Source organism: Vanessa tameamea, chromosome 14 (genome assembly GCF_037043105.1).
Source record: "Vanessa tameamea isolate UH-Manoa-2023 chromosome 14, ilVanTame1 primary haplotype, whole genome shotgun sequence".
NCBI lineage: Eukaryota > Metazoa > Arthropoda > Insecta > Lepidoptera > Nymphalidae > Vanessa > Vanessa tameamea.
The window spans coordinates 6,086,197-6,107,949 of NC_087322.1; the positions used below are offsets into that span (position 1 = coordinate 6,086,197).

The 21,753-nt window shown below is 31.6% G+C and overlaps 1 protein-coding gene across 2 annotated transcripts in view; it reads left to right on the forward strand.

The window, feature by feature from the left end:
- The first annotated feature begins 6,868 nt into the window (after positions 1–6,868).
- The window catches only part of LOC113398762 (hemicentin-2-like), a 57,573-nt gene continuing 42,688 nt past the window's right edge, over positions 6,869–21,753 (forward strand). Inside the window, exon 1 of one of the 2 annotated variants that reach the window (XM_026637648.2) lies at positions 6,869–7,104. In XM_026637648.2, the coding sequence (XP_026493433.2) occupies positions 7,065–7,104 (40 nt within the window). In that variant the 5' untranslated portion in view covers positions 6,869–7,064. The remainder of the gene's footprint in view (positions 7,105–21,753) is intronic. The other variant, XM_026637649.2, reaches the window with a different exon arrangement.

Genomic DNA, 21,753 nt, shown 5'->3' on the forward strand with positions numbered 1-21,753 from the left:
CAATTATATTCACACCTAACTACATATTTTTTAATGTATAATATTTTATACATTATATTTTTATACGGTATTTTAGTTACACGTAAGTAGGTACCTTCATTTTTTAACAGATTAATTCGTTGCACATCGATGCAAATTAATCAAATGTCTTTAAAATGTTGCCTGTCTGATGTTTTTTTTTACATTTTTACTCTCGCTATGATAAAATTTACATATTTTATTTATAAAAAAGTTAATATAAAAAACGTAAGAACGGACCATTTCAATAAAGCGCCTCTTTTTTTGAAAATTGCATGTAGCTTGTAAATTTTTTTAATCAACGTAATTTGCAATATTCTCTGACAATAACAGACAGTCGAAATTTTGTAGAAGGCGAAACAGTTTTAAAGGCAGGTCATGTATCTTGTTGTTTTTAAATGCTCTTTTTCTATTAAGACCGTTGCCGATATCTCTTTCGGTTCTAAAAGGGAACGGATGACAACTACTAATGCAATATATGGATAAGCTTTAAAATAAATAAACAAATAGTAACTTTAGAATTACATTTTTTGACTTGAAGTCAAAAATCTAATTTGCTTTCGGACTCAATACTCTTTTTAACAGTCTTGAACTGTATGCTGACACATATTATTGGAACGAAGTTGTTCTACGCGCCTTAGAATAAAGACAACTTGCAGAAATCGTCACGGGAAGAGAAAGCGAACTTCTCTTTCACACTTTCTCTCTGTCTCTTTCTATTGTATACAGTTTTGTTTAAAATTATTTTATGTTATCGTTTTAATCCACATGGGATTTTGATTATTACTACTATTACGCTTTATTTCATTGTGTCTTTTATTTATTACATAATATATAGCAAAAGCAACTTAGTTCCAACCAAGTAACTCACGACACGTCTCTTTTGTTTAAGTAGAAATGACCTACAGTAAGAATTCCTAAATTTTTCTAATTTATACATTTCGCTATGATATTACATGACTTATGAAAATAATAATATGTCCAATGCGTTAAATTAATTTCGTAAAAAAAACATCTGATATGTAAGAAATTTTTCTGCGATGATTTTTTTATACACATAAATATCATTGCAACTCTATTAGCACGGCATTTCATTGCTTTTAAAAACAAAGCGAGGACACGTTACGATATTGCACGCCTCGAACGTGAAGTGGCGTGGTAGTGATTTATTATTATCGACAGAAAATAACATTCGCTATTCGCTCAGATTTTTTCAGTGCGTACCGCTTTTGTCTGATCAATATATTTTTTACTTCTTTTATCTGTTTTAGGATAATATGAATACTTAATTTTCTTATTGACATTGGTGTTGTAAGAAATATTAATCATGTGAGACCACCTTAACACGCCACCGATCTTGGGAGCCAAGATTTAAATCCCTCGTATCTGCAGTTACACTGGCTCACACTTCAAATCGAAACACAACAATATTAATAGTTAAACAATGTGAAGCCCTTTCACCATGCAAATTTCTTATATTTGAGAGTCCTTAATTTTATAATTTGCTTCTATAATATAATATACGAGTACATTTTTTGTTGTAACCTGTTCTTTTTTCACTCCTTGATGAGCAACAATTCATTTTGTTATTTTATAAATTATGTTATCGTACATTTTAATTATTGAAATCAATCTTCGATGTGTTGTGAGCAATAAAGTAAGTTCATTCATACATAAATTTAAGTCAAACTAGCTCATAGAAATTAGCTCATAAAATATTAGCGACTCGTCCGGGCTAGTCATTAATCAAAATAAAATTTAATTCTGCTTTATGTACAGGAAGTCCGGTAATAAATGGATAAGCCTAAAATGATGTTAGAGGTAATAGCCGTTCAAAAAAATACAAAACAGGTGTATAAAAACTCTAATTTAAAATTTTACATTATGTCTGTATAAATAGATATAACACAGCTGTGTAAGTGTGTGTGTGTTTTAATTTTTATTTATTATTTTAGTGTGCCTGCAGTTTTCTGACCAGATTATTTATTTTGACAAGTGTAGTACAATAAAATGTTAGCGGTTAATATTTTTTTATTATTAAAACCATCACCCATTCAATTTGATGGTATAGGTGACTGAAGTGCTAAAAAAATCTATTGGCTACACGGGACTCCTGTGCACCATGCCGTGTCTTGCGTAAAAATAAAGATAACAATTGAAATAGTTAAATATATATAGATAGATACTGAGGAGCAAGCGGATTCGTCGTCTAGAGCGAATTATGTGGTCTCCACATTCACAAGATCAAAGTTCAGTAGTTTTTTTATTGGGGCTGCGTGAAAGAAGAAGTTTATAATAAGCCAATTAGGTCTTTGAAATACTTATGTAATCTCTTCGAAGTAACCCCATTAAAATAACTAAGCGTCGCTTTTCACGAATACTCAGAAGATCATTTATTCATCGATGCAAGGCTTAATCGGCCTTGGCTCTCGCCAAGCTTCTCAGGTATTTGAGCATTCTCTCTAAATTTATTTAAAATAAATGAATACATTTTACTCTCAAAGCAATTTAAAGCATCAATTATTCTAAAATGAAACAAGACAATGTATTTAGTTATGCCACGCATTTATAATCTACATGCATGAACATTTTAAAAATACGATATTATGCACATTTCGGACTGAAAAATAATGTTTTTTTTTCTTGTAATTGAAATAACTACTTGCATACTCTTTGGTGCCTATTTATAGGTACGGTGATTGAAAAACATTATAAAAAAAACAATTACAAAAGGCCGAGATAATTCAATCATTTATACCAATTAGATAAGATACATCAACCATATAAGTATAATAAAATACATTTTCATAAACATAAAACATAAACAGCCTGTAAATTTCCCACTGCTGGGCTAAGGCCTCCTCTCCCTTTGAGGAGAAGGTATGGAGCATTTTCCACCACGCTGCTCCAATGCGGGTTGGTGGAATACACATGTGGCAGAATTTCGTTGAAATTAGACACATGCAGGTTTCCTCACGATGTTTTCCTTCACCGCCGAGCACGAGATGAATTATAAACACAAATTAAGCACATGAAAATTCAGTGGTGCCTGCCTGGGTTTGAACCCGAAATCATCGGTTAAGATGCACGCGTTCTAACCACTGGGCCATCTCGGCTCGTACATTTTCATTCTGTAATAATTTTTCAAATAGCCGTTGTCGTATTAATACGATCTGCCGTTTCAAGCTTTTTCATCACGCCAGTATTTGAGTAAAGACAAAATATGTATGTAAAATATATAATATAGTATATGGACTCTTCAGTACACAGCCAGCCCATCACCCGTAGCCAATACATCTTACCGCACAAAGGCTTGAACGTTTAATAAAGTATGGGTCCTTTGAATCCCTTTGTATATCCGTAATATTGATCAAATTAAATAGTTTAAACGGATATTAATATTTTACTTGTTTTGTTATTAACAATATACCTATTTATAATAATACGCATTACTCCTTTCTTGCTGTTTAAACAATGTCACCCATTTAAGTAATGTAATATTTCAATACCGAGCAATCATAACTTATTGTTTTAATACCAGGTATAATTTACGTCGAAGCCACGTCAATTTAATATCCCTCGCACAAGCGACTTAACTGCTTAGATTAGTTGATTGCTATGATCAGCTTTTTAAATCGCCACTAATAGTAACAAGTATACTATTAATTTCATACTGAACACTGACAGCGAGCGAACTCAAGTTTCGAGGTTATTCAATCTTATTATTTGTAAAAATATAGCAACATATTTTAACTGTCAATAAAATTTATATATAATATATACATATGAATGTTATGATAACAAACCATAAAAAAGATATGATCGCCAATAAGCCGTTTCAAATATTTCATTATGATATATATATAATTTATGTATATATTATTATTAATGAAAAATTATAAAGAATGTATGAAAAATTTGTCCTAAGGGACAATAATTTTATAATGTAACATTTCTTAAATATATTATAAAATACATACTCATCATATTATCCACACTATTGACAGTAGAATTGATAGATTTCTCGCCTAGAGAATTGAAGATTAAATGAGAATGTTTAAATTCTGGTCGACATTCAACGCGGACGTGATTTCCAAGTTTATACTTATTAAATTAACTCTGTAAATGATTTTTATTGAAATAATTGTAAAATGTAAATATCTTAAATATCTCTATTTTAGGCATTTTAGCAATTATAAATGAATTCGGACAAATATTTTTTTGTACCACGATATAGGTATGTATCTCTCAATAAACAAAGTCGAGTATTGGATCGTAAGTTACAATAACAACGCAAAATATGAGTGTTCAGCTCTTGTATCTTTTCTCATTATTCTGCTATTATTTATGTTTTGGTCAGATAAATTATTATCCTGTTATGCTTTCGCTATGAAATAACTCACCGTACAAATATACGACTTTTATTTTTGCCTTAATGTTTTACCAAATACTTGAAAAAACATATATTCATTATTTTATAAAATTATAATCGAATTTAAAATATGGCTTATATGCATTTTTTTGCACTTCACATTAGAATAGTACATCAGATTATTGTATGTATAAAACTCAATCGAAAAATAACAGCAAGAAGGAACGCTTTAAAGGTCTACGACAAAAGTGTTCCCGCTGTTTATCCTTTTTTTTTTTACTTAAACGCTCTTTAGGTTTCTTATTTACTAGGTTAGAACATAGAAAAGTTTCCTTACAGCGTATAAAATTCGCTCAAGTAGCCTATTTCGCTGAAAGGAGCAATTGTCTCTTGAAGAACAGCGGCCGAATAGACCCTCGTATAAATATTTACTTTAGGTTGCGTTGTATGAGAAAGAATGGAAGGTTAAAAGGAGAACGAATGTTTAGTTAAGTCATCTATTTACAGATTCGCAAAATAAACAGTTTACAAATTGATTACAGAAATCATCCAGAGGATAGAGGTAAAACTCTACTCAACCAAAGATTACGAATATCACTTGGGATAGTCTCAGAAAATATAAAAAATAGCGTGTGAAATCTTAATTTTATCACTAAATATATTTGATATGTATAGTAGTGGTTAGTTATTACCCGAAGTGGATTAGTATGAAAGATTATGCTTCAAATCCTGCTTGTAGCTTAAACGTCAATCACTAAACGATTTAAGTAAAAAAAAAGAGATCTAAAAAGAGTTTCAATTATATTGACCATTTTGGCTTACTTATTTATCATGACGAATCGTTTCTGTAGAGTGAAAAGTCTTTAATACGAAAAAGAGCAATGTGCGATTGACATCGGTGACCAGCGCTTAAAGACTTTTATTTGGTTTTAGACGTTTCAGAATGTATGCTTTCTTTTAAAAAGTTTATCATCCATCGTGAACAATTAAAACATGTTACGTTTTTTTTTTAATAACGATGCAAAACTAAAGCAATCAATATATCTCCTCGATTTATTTACTTTCTAAGTTTGTTAATAACTTACCGCATCGAGTTAGTTTTTATCTCTCACGACGATTTTCATAAACCTTATTTTTATTTAGTTAAACTAATAATATACTGAAAGTCTTCTGAGAGCGAGAGAGTCAGTTCAAAGAAAATATCAATTACATTACGTATAATATATAAGATTTCAAAATATGGCAAGAACAATTCCATATAACATAATCGAACCAACTGTGATCGCCATTACTCACTCTATAATATATTGGTTCGAAAAGTGGCTCGAACTTGATTTATTCCTAAAGAGCTGTTTGTTCTATGCCTTATTGTTTGTGTATTTTTCAATTGTTTCTATATAGTTACCTGCTTATAAATTGCGCGGTTTTGTTGCTAGAATTTAATAAAATAAATTGAACAATAGCTCTTCGGAGATACGAGTGAATAGGCTATTTTCTAGGTTCACTTCACCTTCGGCCGCTACTTGCCATTTAACGAGATCGTCTGCGTAAAGCGCTATATAAGAACGGACTACATTTTGTGATAACAAATTTCCTTAGTATGTCACGTGGGTAATAATAATTCTTTATGTGTCAATTATTAAATTATGTAATCATTCTGAGATGTCATGCTGGTATATTAGGCACAAAATGAATTATAACTAATATTTTATTACAATATCATTGTTACAATAATACGCTCATTTTTATTTGAGATACCAATATAATAAAATAATATACATATTTGTTTGATATTATAGTGGGATGTATCTCAGGTATGAACAAAAATAATATTAATCTTTGTAATGTTTTCTTAATGAGCTATATTTGTCATTTATAAACTTAATTTATGGGGTAGAATTAATGTCAATGCTCTTTCATTTCACATTTGCTTAAGGTAAATCAAAAATTTTGTACGACGCAACGAAAATTACAAAGTTCCACGAAACATTTTGTGGACAATCATATAATTTGAAATTAAATATTATTTGTGGTTACTCTCTTATATCTTGCATTTTGAATTTGAAAATGATTTAAACAATGTCATAAACGAAAAATTAAACATAACGTCGAACCTTAAAATCAGTCTACTTGTTAGTTATAAGGTCGCAGAACCTAAGGTCGCGGGTTCAAACTCTGGGTCGGGCTATTATAATGTTAATAAATTTTCAAGTCGAAAAATTCTCAGTAACAACTCGGAGGCTAGAATTTGACACTTTGCCGTTCCATTGAATATAAAATATAGTGTACCTGGGCCTGTGCTCATACTTTTGTATTAAAATATATCTCGCGCAGTTGGCTAATATTGGTCCATGGATAAAATGGTCAGAATTACAAGACGAGATATTATTACTGCTTTAATGCTATTTTGATTTAATTTCCCTAAATAATTTTCAAATTCATAATTACACGATCAGTGAGTATAATAATTAAATCAAACACTCAAAAGTCAGTAAGTATTTAATTTAGACCGGATCAAACAATAAGTGGTTAACATCGAGAGTTCTAAATATTTTCTAAGTTGTGAATAATAAAATGTGTTTAATATAATAAGCGTGTGTTAACCCTGCTAACAAAAGTGAGTTCAAGAAAGATATATTATACAAGAGGGTAATGATGTGAAGAACTGGCAGTGATGTGGCTCCCGGCGCTTCTGTACCTGCTGGGTCAACTGGGTATGTACTTACATGAATAATATCAATTTAATAATTTGGTAAAATTTCTTTGATAATATTCGAGGAAATTGATTTTCAGCTTTTAATGCTTTATTATATTAAAGTTATATTATATTATTAAATAATTGATAGTAAAGATATTGTGGCAAAAGTTTATTCGACGCACAAACGAAGTTTTCCCTACGTTTAATTATAAACAAAAGTGAATGAAATTATACTGGCCCGGGTTTTAATCCGCAATTTTTGGCTTTTAAGAGCTTCCAGTAATCAACAATATTTTTATTTGATTTAAATAATTAATGCTAGTTAAGTTTGTTAAAAATTTGTGCTCTTCTGTAACAGAATATTTCAACCGCATATTAAGACATAATCTACGAAAGACTCTGCCGTACTAAATGCTGTCTTATCCTCCCTTAACGCGAAGAGCTTTCGTCTTTACTTCATTAAAATCACGCCTCTAAAGTGAAACCACTTAAGATTAACACTCGCACCGTAAGACATCTTAAAATACATACGAGTCGGGTATATATATACAAAATTATATTCCGACATAAAATGGAAAATATATAAAAGTTAAACAAAAATTAAACGCATTGATTACATAAATAAATAACAAATTACGCATTCGAATTCAAAATACAAAATTTAAATATCTTTTTACAACATCTATCTTAGCTGTCTTCTACATATTCACTTTCTAATTGACTACCAAATTCCACCACCAGTTCGGAAAGAAACAGGTCAGATCTGAGAAGAAGCGGGGAAAGGAACTCAGTGGAAGCATAAAATTTGTTATCATTTTTATTTGTAAGATTTTATGTAACAAGTTTTTATACAAAAATATATTTTGAAACAAAATTGAGAGAGAAAGCGGAAGGAAGCGAATGTTCCATTGCAAAATCCGTTATTGCTGCAGCTAAAGTTTATTTATACTTACAAGAAAACCGTAATACTTTGTCTGTATAAGTATAAACGTATTGTTGAAAGTTTTAACAGTATATATTGCCCCATTGCACGGATGTAATTTATTAATAAAGAATATGATACGGAAATATCATTTATACCCTTTTTTTTTTTTTGTGACGCAGGTTAAATATTTATAGATACCTGACTCCTGGGGGGGATGTCGGGTTATGTGAGATTTCTACTCACTAAAAACCTGCGATGGCCGCCATCAGCACGGATACGGAGAGGCTGCGGGATCGCTTTTGCAGCACGTCCGCTGCCCCTCCCGTGCGTTGCTCCGCTCGTGGCTGGCAAAGCACGACTCTGGAGGGCGAAGAATGGTCTCGCCCTCCCCGGACCCCTCGCTGGTGCGTACACCAGCAGCCCGGGGCCATAACAGGACTGCCGTCCTCCTCTCGGCCGTATGAAACGGATGCATGAGACCACCATTTCAGGCACCCACGGCCAGAGGGAATGCCCTATTTATTCCGCCCCGGGCAATGGGGCTTGGAGGCCGGGAGGACGACCCGTGGGTAGTATCCGCCGGGCGGGATCAGCCCTCTCCCGAGCCCGCTCCACAATCTCCTTCTGGACCATGACGGTCTCACAGAAGGAGACTACGGCCTCCCACGCCGATCCCCTGCGTAGCATCGCCGACACGACTGCGCGCAGGGAGAGATTTCGCCCGATTTCCTGGACCAAGACCTGCCTCTCCACGGTCCACGCGGGACACGCTTCCAGCGTATGATGGGCAGTGTCTTGGTCCGCCCCGCAGTGGTGACAAACCGATCATTTATACCCTGTATCGGTCAAGAATAATGAAACTTTCTACCAGTAAAAAAGAAATTACAATTGGTTGATTCGTTTCGGAGATTACCCTCTACATACAAACAAACAAATTTGCCTCTTTATAATATTGGTATAGATAAGTAGCTAGTTATGTTAAGGTGATAGAGTCAAAGTTCCTTCCATTTCTGTAGCCCTCACAAATCTGAATACAAAATTTCTTCATGATCGGTGGAATGGTTAAGTCGTTGCAGAGACAAACAAAAAACAAATACGTGTGCGTCGTCGGGACGCCCGACAGAAGTGATAACTTAAACTGTCCGAAATAGCGCAGTGGATTAGAGTGAGAGAGTAAGAGCCTGCCTACCGCTGCCTTAGCGTAAGAGAAAGGGAAGCCAGACAGACTGGCGCCGTAACGCGTTACGTAACGAAGCGATTTACCCTCCCATAAGAAGATATCTCTTCAGAATACAAACTCGTTAACTAACTCGTACACTTCGTAAAAATAGGTATAATTTGTTATAAAAATAAGAAAATATTATGCGGAAAGTTAGCAAATAAAATTCATAATGACATCTTGTATCCTTGATATAATAATTAAGGATTTCAGAGGTGTCTAAGACTCTGTATGGACAAACGAGACACGTTATTTTAAAATTCCAAAAAAATTAGCAACGTAAACAATTTATCTCTTAAATGCGAGTAAACGTTATCACGAAAAGTTGCCTTTACAACAAAATCGTTTGTTTAAGTATTTTATACAGCAGAAAGAATTAACGGCGTAGGTAGTCATTTATTTTAGATTTATTTTTCACAAGGTTTAGTTCATTTCGAATGGCGACCGCTACGCTCCCTCGGTCCGTGTAATTTGGAAACTAGCCTGGTTATATGAAGCCGTTATCGATATAAATTCAATCGAGCGCATCTATTACTTACAAATTGCATTTAAATAAATATAAATAACGATGTATTTCATGTTGCTAACATATATTCAATTATATATTATATATATATATATCATTTTCTATTTTATATAATTAATAAATATACAATAATTTTTGGAGAATATGTGATTTAAAATCTTGTAAAATACCTTAGTTTATAGTATTTAAAGAATTAAACAATATATTAATGAAATTAAAAAGTTAGGGCAATGTTATCGAATAAGTTTGTTGCTTAATACAAACGACCCGTAATATATACCAAGTAAAACAGTGTTCCATATACTTATATGGTAGAGGTTTTATTCCGTCATTAATGCTATATGTAGAATCGTCTACCTCTATCTATCTCCCTCTTACGGTTACACCGTTCACAATTATACGGGTTAGAAGCTTTAAAGTGGTTTGACAGCTAAGGACTTGGTCTTGAAAATTGTTTGATTCGATTACATAGGTCTTCAGAAGAATAACTATATTACACATTTTTTGAGTCTTACCCACACATGTTCATGCATACATGAGGTATAAATCAGTCAATTTAACTGTAAAATATTATTTATTATAGATTATAAATTAACCAGCAACATTAAAATATATTACAGGGATAATAAATACAGTACATAATTATTCAATCGAAACAACCTGTAATCATTATTAACATTACAGGAATATATCTTTTTTAATATAAAGAAATAAATATACGTAAGCCGAAAAGCCTCTTTAAACATGTTAATTTTAAAGGTCACAGAATTAAACCGGGTGAAATATCGCTGAGGTTTGAAATGCTGATTCAATATTGACAAATCATTTCGTGCTCCGCGGAGGTTCAAAACATCGTGAAAATCAGCATATTTAAGAAGACATTATAAAATGTGTACATCTACTTATATATAGTCGAGCTAATTAACAGAATAAATATGTAAATTATTCTGAAGAAGAACTCTTTGCGCAGCAGTAAAATTTTTACGTGTATGACGTTCAAAAATTATTTTATTGCCATATAACTTTTTTTATTGTGAATGTGTAACGAAGTAATAACGGTGAGTGGGCCAGTGTAAACAGGCAAAAAGTACATACATAACATATGAGCACCTAGATATTCGGAACATCGACAGTGTATAAAAACGTTCACATTTTAGTAGAACCAGAGTCCAGGTGACCTTGAGTCTCTACTTACAACATAATATAAAATAAATGTCTTTCATCGTCTTGTACTACAACGAACTAACCTAAACAAAAATATATTATTTTTCTTTATTTATTTTGACATTGTCGAACAAGATAATTTACCAATTATTGATAAATCATCAATAATACCAAAAGGCTATTTTCTCATGAGTTATATAACAACTTGTAAACTAATAAAAGAGATCCATTAAGATTGTTAATCTTTATAGTAATATGTCACGAGACCTATCAAAGGTCAAGAAACTTCAAATTATTTTCTTTATCGAATAATTTATCTACCAAATGTATATCGATGGAAACGAAACGAAACTAACTCGGGAAGACATCATTTTGCTTAGTGTGTCATGCGTATCAAGTTATGTATATCCTAAAGGTGAATTGGAAACTTGTATGTCGTCAACATACGAGTAACTTAGTGACACACGTTTCTGTTATTGAGCTTGAAAAAAAATATTGCAAACAATTTCTGTGGAACGCATTTATCATAACATGCTTACTTTCGTACATACAAACTATTAACTAGAGCAATAATTTGAAAGAAAATATTATTCAGTTTAATAGTTTAAAAACATGACATTGTTAATTAATAATTTATAAAGAATTTATACTATATACACATAGGTATATATATGCTGTATATAAATCACGCGCGTGGAACATTTTTATCGCTATCGAGACCACACGCACAATTGTTGATAATATTTTGTTTTATTCCAGCGTATAACGTGATAAATATTTGATGAATTTAAAATGAAACTATTATTTAAGTCCTCGTATACTTTTATATTTTACTGGTTTTACTATTTATATTTAAACATTCTTAACTTGTGTAAATTTTTAAAGTTTTATTATATAAATATATTACTACATTAAACCCCTATACTGTGCAAATGTCATATATAACTACATGTCTTTTTCTGTCTAATATCAAAATGCTGACGACAGAAAGAGACGAATCGGCGTGTAACTATTAACTGCTACACAACGTTTAGTAGAAAGGCTTTAAGATTAAAACTATATCATACTAGGTCCTTTCATTTGAATGCTAAAAAATGAATCCTAAAAAAGGCCTATTTGGTATAGATTATTCCTGGCCTACGTAAACGGAGTCACGGGCAAAACAGCTCACGATGAATATGTTGTTATCAACGCTATCCACTCACCGGAAAATGTGACGGGCGACGGCGGCGGTGCATGACGCAAGAGGGCACTTATCAGAAAGAGCTCGATCGACTTCCTGCTGGAAATAGCTTTGAAGATATCCATTTCTATTAGAAAAATATGACTAACATTTTATGTTTCATTTTTAAAATTTCATAATAAAACACCTAAGTGAACACCTATGAATATGTATAAAATTATTCGGACGTCCTCAAATGTCGAACCGATGGACATGTTTTGACAAATGAGGCAACTATCGATGCATCAGTGTCACCGCTGTCATAGATGTAAGATAAATTATGACGTCACTAATACAATATTATGATAAACTTGAATAATAAATTATATAATTACAAACACTAATTTATTGATAACAAAACACTTTGCTAATTGAAAATATTCTATTGATAACTACTTAGAAGCATTAAAAGTGTTAATATCTACAAGATTGAAATAAGTTGTTTGAATTCAAATAATATTAAGTTAAAAAAAGGTTTTATTCATTTTAAATAATGTAAAATTGTCGTCATCGGATAACAATTCTGGTGAAAATATTGGGATCGAAACCTGCATATGAAATCAGGCGTTAAATTCGCCCTTTTCTATTCAAATTCATAAATCTTTATCTTCCTTCAAACAGAATCATCGTCTAAATTGGTTTTTATAGTAAATATTAAGTTGATTTCTGCTCACTTACGTCTCTGTATTCGTATGTCAAATTACAAAACCATTAATCATAATATTATTTAGGTGTGAAAGCCAAAGCAGAAACAATAAGAAAAATAGTTAATATCTGGCTACAAATTTAGGTATATATGTGTTTGCGTGTGTTATATGTATATAGTATATGTTTGAAAAAATGCTATACTGTAACAAAGATTTTATAGACTCCAATGATTTTTTTTTTATGTACAGCGTGAAGATTACTTTTAAAAGCCATTCGTCAGCATATCTTCAAAGAAATAGTGACGGGCTCCGGTGACGGTAATAGTAATAAGAGCAAATGGAACTTGGGTTTCGTGTTGAAAGGGATTAGTGACCGACTGTAACGCCCTCACACACACAAAAGAATCGTACACAATAGCTTCTTTCAAAACTGTACCCTTTCATCTTTCAGCAGAGTTTATTTTTCTATGTCTTGAAAAAAGATGTAACCTTCTGATACGCGATTCGGAAATGTTCAAGATAGTTGGTCACGATAGGGCCCCGGTCTTTTTACTCGCTTTGAATCACGTTCATATATTTTGCGTGGAGTATCTATTAATGTAATCGCAACATTAATTAAATTGGTGAAATAAGGAAACGGCCGCACTATTAAGCAGTAGACAGTCAGTAATGGCTCATATAAAATAATACAGACTGATTTAAGTTAACATTTTCTGTGCACGTATTTCTATGTAAGTCACGTAAAATAAATTTTTAATTGCAAATGAATTTCTTTAAAAGCTTTTAAAGTATCATTAACGCTACATCGCAAAATCGTTTAATATTAACACCTGTTTGAATAACTGTTATAGATATTACAAGTTTAAAGAACTTAAAACTTTATCAGACATATTTTTAAATAATGTTAATTTCGTATTATATTAAGGCGATCATAATATATATTTTTTTGAAATTTGGTGTGTCGTTGTAAGGGTATTAAATCTTTTTTACGGTGCTGATACAGATGGGCGGTGGTGACCACTTACCATCAGGTGACAGCCTGCCTATTAATTAAAAAAATAATTTCAATGTATTTAAAAGCAAAATATTTCATTATAATATTGAAAAAAATATCAATATTAAGGAACTTCCTGTTAAAAGAAAAAATTAATACCTTACAAAACGGGAATTGACTTTATTAAATAAAACTTCAAAAGTGAGCTTACAATCGTTATACAAAACCTTCTCACTCATCAAGCACCTTTTCAGATCAAATGATTTTTTTTTTCTCTTTTTGTTCCTTATATTTCGTAAACATCAAAGATTTATTTGTATCAAAAACAGACCGTTTATAAAAAATAGTGTATTATTAATAATTTAAAAAATTTATAGTATTAATGCACTGTAATATAAGTCTTTATTAAAAACATCATGTAAAAAAAACTGTGATATCATTTTAACAACATAAGCACAACTATTTTAGTATTCATATTACAAAGAGTAAAAAACGGGATCCTATTACTAAGACTTCTCTGTCCGTCCGTCCGTCTGTCTGTCACCAGACTGTATCTCAAGAACCGCGACAGCTAAACAGTTGAAATTTTCACAAATAATGAATAAATAATATTTCTGTTGCCATTATAACAACAAATACTAAAAACAAAATAAAATAAATATTTAAGGTGTGCTTCCATACAACAAACGCGACATTTTTGCCCTTTTTCTTCGATATCAATAATGGCAACACTTAAAATATTTAAAAAAAACGCCGTTTTTGCCTACTTTTGCTCGATATCAATGAATGTGTGTACTTACTGCTGTTTACTTAATCAATGGTACGGAACCCTTCGTGTGCGAGTACGATTCGCACTTGGCCGGTTTTATTAAGGTTCCGTATATCCTATTGTGTATATTACATCTATCATAAAATATGAAATCCTTATAAAACCAGTATTATGTCTCACCGGTCACAGTCTGTTTTCTTCAGTAGACTGACTTAGAATTATCTAACACCCGGGCATGAATATTGTAAATAAACGAAATCCGGCTTGAGAGTTTATAGGAGACAGAAATTAAAAAATAAATAGTTCGAGAGTATCACTAAGGATAGCATATTAATGAGCTCGTAAATTAAATATACAATAAGAGCATTTTTGTAAAGTTTTCATGTAATATATTATTTTGAGTTTGAAACTGTACGAAATAAGATTTATAAATAAAAATGTAGTAAAATCAACAATAAAAATAAAACATAGTTTTGAATTACATTCAATGATAAGATGATCTAATCACAAATAAGTGTTAAAATTCCGAAAACATTGAGAAATTGAGAATACCTAGAAAATGTATAGATCTATTCATGAAGGCGCGCCCTTCTACGTGTAATTATTATCAGTGTACATTAGTGTGAGTGATTGTCACTCATGCCTACAAGATGTCTACGGTACGTAGGAAGAGTAAGGTTGGAATTGAATACAAATTAGTTAACAATTTTTTAAATTTTCTTTTATTAAAAAAACCTTTATTATGACATGTTCGCTATTCGATTTCAACACACACTAAGACATCTTGTAAGCACGAACGTAACTCATACACACACACGCCGATAAAATTTAACGTGGAGGGGCGCGCCTTCGTGAGTGAATAGATCAATAACGTCACATACATAGTCGATACTCTTTTTAATAATTTGTAATGTTGATAGATATTTTTAATTATACCCTATATTATAAATATATTACATTACCCTATTTTAAAATAAAAAAAAAAAATAACATTTTACTATGTAAGGCTAAAGTTAATGGGAATTTCGTCGTGATATCAAGGCATTAGTATTCTTGGTATAAATAACACGTGCGTGTAATTTTTTAGTCACTAGGTGTTTTTTATGTTTGTTAAAATATAACAGTGTTGATTCTTCATTATAACGTAGCCTAGTTTTACAACCATCAGACCTACTAAGTATTTATGGAGCAACGGAGTGTGAAACTTAGCATTTAAATTAAAGAAATGGCCTTACTGGGTTTACCTCGGTTCGTCTAAAATACTTCATGCTTAAATCAAGTTTATTTTAAAAACTTAAATGAGGTTTGTTATAAAAACGTTTAACATTTATTACAAGACTATTTTTATTCATAAAATCGTATAATTTAAAAAACATAAAGAATGAAAGTAAATAAATAAAAAACAAGTTTATAATTCTTAACGGGTTTGCCACCGAATAACTGTTTTATTTTACATAAAAACCTTTTAAACAAAAGCCTAATTGTGATATAATTAATACTAGAAAGCATTTTCGGTCATTAAATAAATAAAATCATTTCGTTTACATTTTAATCTTGATGACGATTTACACTGTTTTTAATTTAAAATATTATATTAACTTTTGAAAAGGCTTTTTTTTATATATGATAGATGTCAAACGAGCAGGAGGCTCACCTGATGGAAAATGCCTACCACCGCCCATGGACATCTGCAACAAATCTGCATTTGGACTAAATTAACTAACTTAACTTACATTTATTCAAAATCTGTAACATGACTATGATTTACGAGATTACAAATTCATATATTAAATAAGAAACCAACGCTTTATCCCAAAAAATCTACATTATTTAATGTTATTATAACATTCAGTTGTTAATTTATCGCTGACATAAATCTTAAAAGTCAGCAACATTATAAACATTTAAAAAATATTATTATATATAAAAAATTGACGAAACGTTTGTAATTAAAATGTGCGATGTTGAGTTGAAAATAATATGATAGAATAAAGTAACTAAATAAAATAAGAAGTTATTTGTAGTTGTAAGGAATATTATACGTGTATTTTATTTAAAACGCTCACAATAAATAGCTATATGATATAATTGATAAGTAATTTATGACATTTTCACAGAGAAGCGACATTGTTATATACAAAATGATAAAAGTCTGAAAAAAATTGTCTCTTTGTATCGTTCAATCTCGCCTCTTTGAACTAGAATTTTCATTATATTGACGCTAATTTTTACATTATTAAACATAATAAAAGTCTTTGAAGCGCTTCACTCATTGACATATATAAAAGCAAGCGCTAACCCAAGAGGGTTTTACCTACTTTTACTTTATGTGGACTAATTTTATGACTACCCTTTATCGTGCCTTTTTATGTGGTACGGACTCATTTATTTATACACCTTATTAGTAACGGCAACGCAGTAACGAGCTCGTGGATTTGAATGAAACGCTTAATAAATCTGTCAAACTCTTAATATTTATTGAAGCTAGTTTTTGTATACATTTATACACGTGAAGATGACTGAGAAATTTAATTCACTCCAAACTTTTACTCGAATTACTTAAATAGTATAATTGATTTTATATTTCACTGGGTGGTGCGACTTTATGCCAGCCCATCTGGGTATCAATTAAGTCATATTTAAGAAACCTATCTACTCATCAGATATTCTATCACCTAATAGCAATACTTATAATTGATGTTCCCATTTGAAGGGTGAGCGAGCCATTGACATGACGAACGACAGGAACAAGGGTCACAACATAGTTCTTGACCACCAACCGGTGGTGCATTTGCGATTTAAAGAAGGTAAATTTCATACAACGCTAAAAGCACTGCAGTGACTACATACTTTCAAGTGCCTATCTGCCCTCCTTATATTAATAAAAAAATACTTTTCCCAAAATATACCTACTTAGTGCGTGGTACGTGCTTGGATAGCAATTTATCAATACTAAGCTAAGTAGAAGTTTTCTATTATTATAATGGGTCGTCAGAAGAAACGTTAACAAACAAACTGGTGTTTTGTCACACCCCTATTTTAGCTCTCCCCTAAGAAAAATGGCAATGCGAATGAGGGAATGCACAACACTCAGATTTTACTACAAAAGAGTTTAGTGCGTCTAACAGACCTTTTGAGCATTTATGGAGCGACGGAGTTTGAAATAATGTTCTATTTATTTCTTGGAGTATATAAAAATAACATTCATAAGAACATAAAAATGAAATAAATTAAAGATGATTAAAACAGATATATTAATATATCTTTGTAAACGCTCACATTGAGTCTACTATAGTTGTTTAAAAGAATCGCACCAACTTCTGGTGTATAAAATGTATAACAGTAGGGTGGTCAATTCTTTCTTACTCATCTTTTAAGGACTGATATAATATCGGTATATTTTATAAGATTATATATATTTATTTTACACCAGCTTAACCCGTGCGAAATGTATAAAACTTTATACCTACACCTCCCATTTAAGTCCTTGAATGAAAAAAGTAGCCTTTCTTATTTTATGGACCTTAAGTACGAAATTTCATCAAAATTTGTTCAGTGGTTTGGTCTTGGAAGCGTAACAGAGAGACAGAGTTAGAATAGTGTATCTACTACAAATTAGTCTCTCAGTCGTTAATACAGATATACTGCATACACGGTAAACGAAGCTATTTAAAAAAATATCTTATTATCCTAAATGGTCAACAATACATAAACATTATATAAGAGAGAGGAAAGTAAAATTACAATAAGATTTATGTACATTACTCACTTTTTTTTTTTTTATATTGGACAACATCACATACATTACTCTGATCCCAATGTAAGTAGCTAAAGCACTTGTGTTATGGAAATCAGAAGTAACGACGGTACCACCAACACCCAGACCCAAGACAACATAGAAAACTAATGATCTTTTTCTACATCGACTCGGCCGGGAATCGAACCCGGGACCTCGGAGTGGCGTACCCATGAAAACCGGTGTACACACAACTCGACCACGGAGGTCGTCAAAACTCACTAAAACCGCATACCGCCGTTCTTTCTGACATTTGGTATAATAACGTATTTTGACAACATTATCACGAATATCGTAAAAAAAATCCACAACAGCCATTTTGAATACGAAAAATGCGAGAACTTCTTTCTGTTCATTGTGTGACAATAATTTTGACGATCACAGTCGAATGGTTATTATGAATTTCGCCATTGGGGAGGTTTAACCAAGAAATTATTGAATCCCCATTCTACCTTCCAATCCCCTTTTCACAACATTAAGGGAGAGAATAGAAGGTATTTCCAGGATAAAAACTTATATCCTTTCCTGGGACGGAAACTATTTTATTCTAAATTTCATCTAAATCGGTTCAGCAGTTTAAGCGAGAAATGGTAACAGACAGAGTTACTTTTGCATTTATAATTTTAGTATAGTATTATTAGTTGAATGTTTCGTAATAGAGAATGTAACGGCGGGATAAAGGTTATATCCCTGAAGGAATATGGAGAGTCAATCGATCACTTTAACAGGATATTTATATCTGTTGGCTTAGTGTCCCTATTTCCAGTTGCCCTAGTTAGATGTATTATGTTTCAATGTTATATATTATTCAAGATTAATGTGAACATATACGCGTAGATTAAGAAATATTAGCTTCTAGAACGAAAATTTCAAATAAGTTGTAAAGTGCTCAATTATAATTAACAAAATATATGCAGATGTTGAATCGTTTTTGTATGAAAATTCAATTTATCGGTTTATTTTGGCAAGGAAATGTAACTATTCAGTCATTTTTTTAATAATATATTTTTTGATTATTAATCGTAAATATAGATAAGTGGTCACTACCACCGATAGACATTGGCGCTGTGCGAAATATTAAAAATTCTTTACATCGATAATGCATCCACCAATCGTGGGAGCTAAGATGTTAAGCACCACGTGCCTGTAGCTACACTGGCCCTTCAAATCGGAACTCAATAGTACTGCTGTGTACCTATCTACCCAGACGGGCTTGCACGAAGCCTTACTTATCACAACATTATACGTTATATTTAACCATATTAATATTAAATCAACAATTAAAAATTATATTTGTAAGTAAATTTATATATTAAGAAATTATTACTAATGCTCAAATGAAATTTGTTTTGTCACTATTGTCAATGTCGTATCACAATTGCCTTCTTTTATAGAATATCAATTTATTGATGACAAAAGTAGGGACATTGTTATATAACTATTGACTTGCTATATAAAGTTTATCAGTAAGTTAGTCATTGTCTATAACTTGTATTTTCTTATACATCTATAGCAATTAACTTTTAAACTACGAATAATACATTCAAACCCACTTACCAAAAATTATATAGATACGTTTCGATATAGCTAAAAAACATGTTAAATATTAAATTAAAAATTAAAATAGCTGCCTGTAAACTTCCTATAAGTCTGTAAACATGTGACAGATTTCATTGAAATAAGAAACATGCAGGTTTCCTCTTTATTTAATCACAAATCATGCACTTGAACTTTTTGGAACACATTGGCAGTGGTGCTGGCCGGGTTTGAATACGCATCAGTTAAGATGCATGTAATAAAATTCTACAACATTTATGTGATCTATCTTCCACCATATACATGTAATATTTATCGAATCTTATACTGAAAAGACTTATAACTGGCTATCATGTAATTATACAAACTCCCTTTAAGTAGCAAGATATACATATACGCAATCTAATGCAAACAATCATGAACTGGAATGTCATGTAACCATGTTATGAATAGCCTATATAAAATAATAATTGAAGTACTTAACTTAGAACTAGTCACTTCAGCGGCATGACCAACACTGTCCCCAGAGACCAATCATAGTTCTTTTATATCTCGGTTGTCACAATATAGGACTTACTTAAAATAATTTAACACTGACCCTCAATGATTGATTAGTTCATAACACTTGTAATAAAGGAGTAAATATTTTTCAATCAATCAAAATTATACATATCAGAATAGCCCAAACAAATTCCACAATTATTTTAACTTGAACGAATGTCTTCAAGTGTATCTTATAAGTAATGACTTGATATGCAGTGGTATCTATAATCCCCCCGAAACCATTCTGTTGATCCAGTACTTGCAACCAACCAAAATTGAATTTGATGGAAACACCGACGCACTGAGAGCTTTCCATTCTAGTCTTAAATTGATGGCCGCACATACACGGCTCCCCACAAACCGCAAACTTTTTGAATAGTATAAATACAGTTGATACTGTTTGAATTATCATTTCAGATTACAACTATTTATTTATTAACAAATTTAATTAATTAATCTACATTATTACGTAACATAAATATTGTTACACTCTAGATAATTATTATTAATGCAAAAATTAAACAGTTTATTTGTTTGTTTGTTACGCTCTCATTTCTTAACTGTCCAAACGATCATCTTGAAAATATGCATACACGTTGAAAAGTGTACAGAAAGGGTTATATATAATACCTAATACATGTAATATAAAGCACAATAATAGTCCCGTATGATGTATTATACAACCATTGTTCGTATTTTATATAACTTTATATCGGCGTAAAAGCAACAAAAAATGAGCATTTGTCCTTTGCATCATAATTAAGATGCTTTGGATGAATAATGAAGACCCTTTAGCAATTAACGTAGTAAAAAGGGTGCTTAAAAACATTAACGGGTTTCTTAAAGGTTAAATGCAAAAATGGAAGGCAGTTTGATTAAACGACTCAATCCAACTGCATTATATTTTCTTGATTATGTCTTGGTGTTAGGGCTTTAGTATTGTTAAATCCTGAATAATTATTTTGCGAGAAGAAACGGCAATAAGCACACTCACTTATTATTTACTTGTGAAACATATATTTTATATAATTGCAATAAATGTATGCAATAGTAGTCGAGCCGAGATGGCCCAGTGGTTAGAACGCGTGCATCTTAACCGATGATTGCGAGTTCAAGGCAGGTCCCAGGTAAGCACCACTGAATTTTCATGTGCTTAATTTGTGTTTATAATTCATCTCGTGCTCGGCGGTGAAGACAAACATCGTGAGGAAACCTGCATGTGCTTAATTTCAACGAAATTCTGCCACATGTGTATCCACCAACCCGCATTGGAGCAGCGTGGTGGTATATGCTCCAATCCTTATCCTCAAAGGCAGAGGAGTCC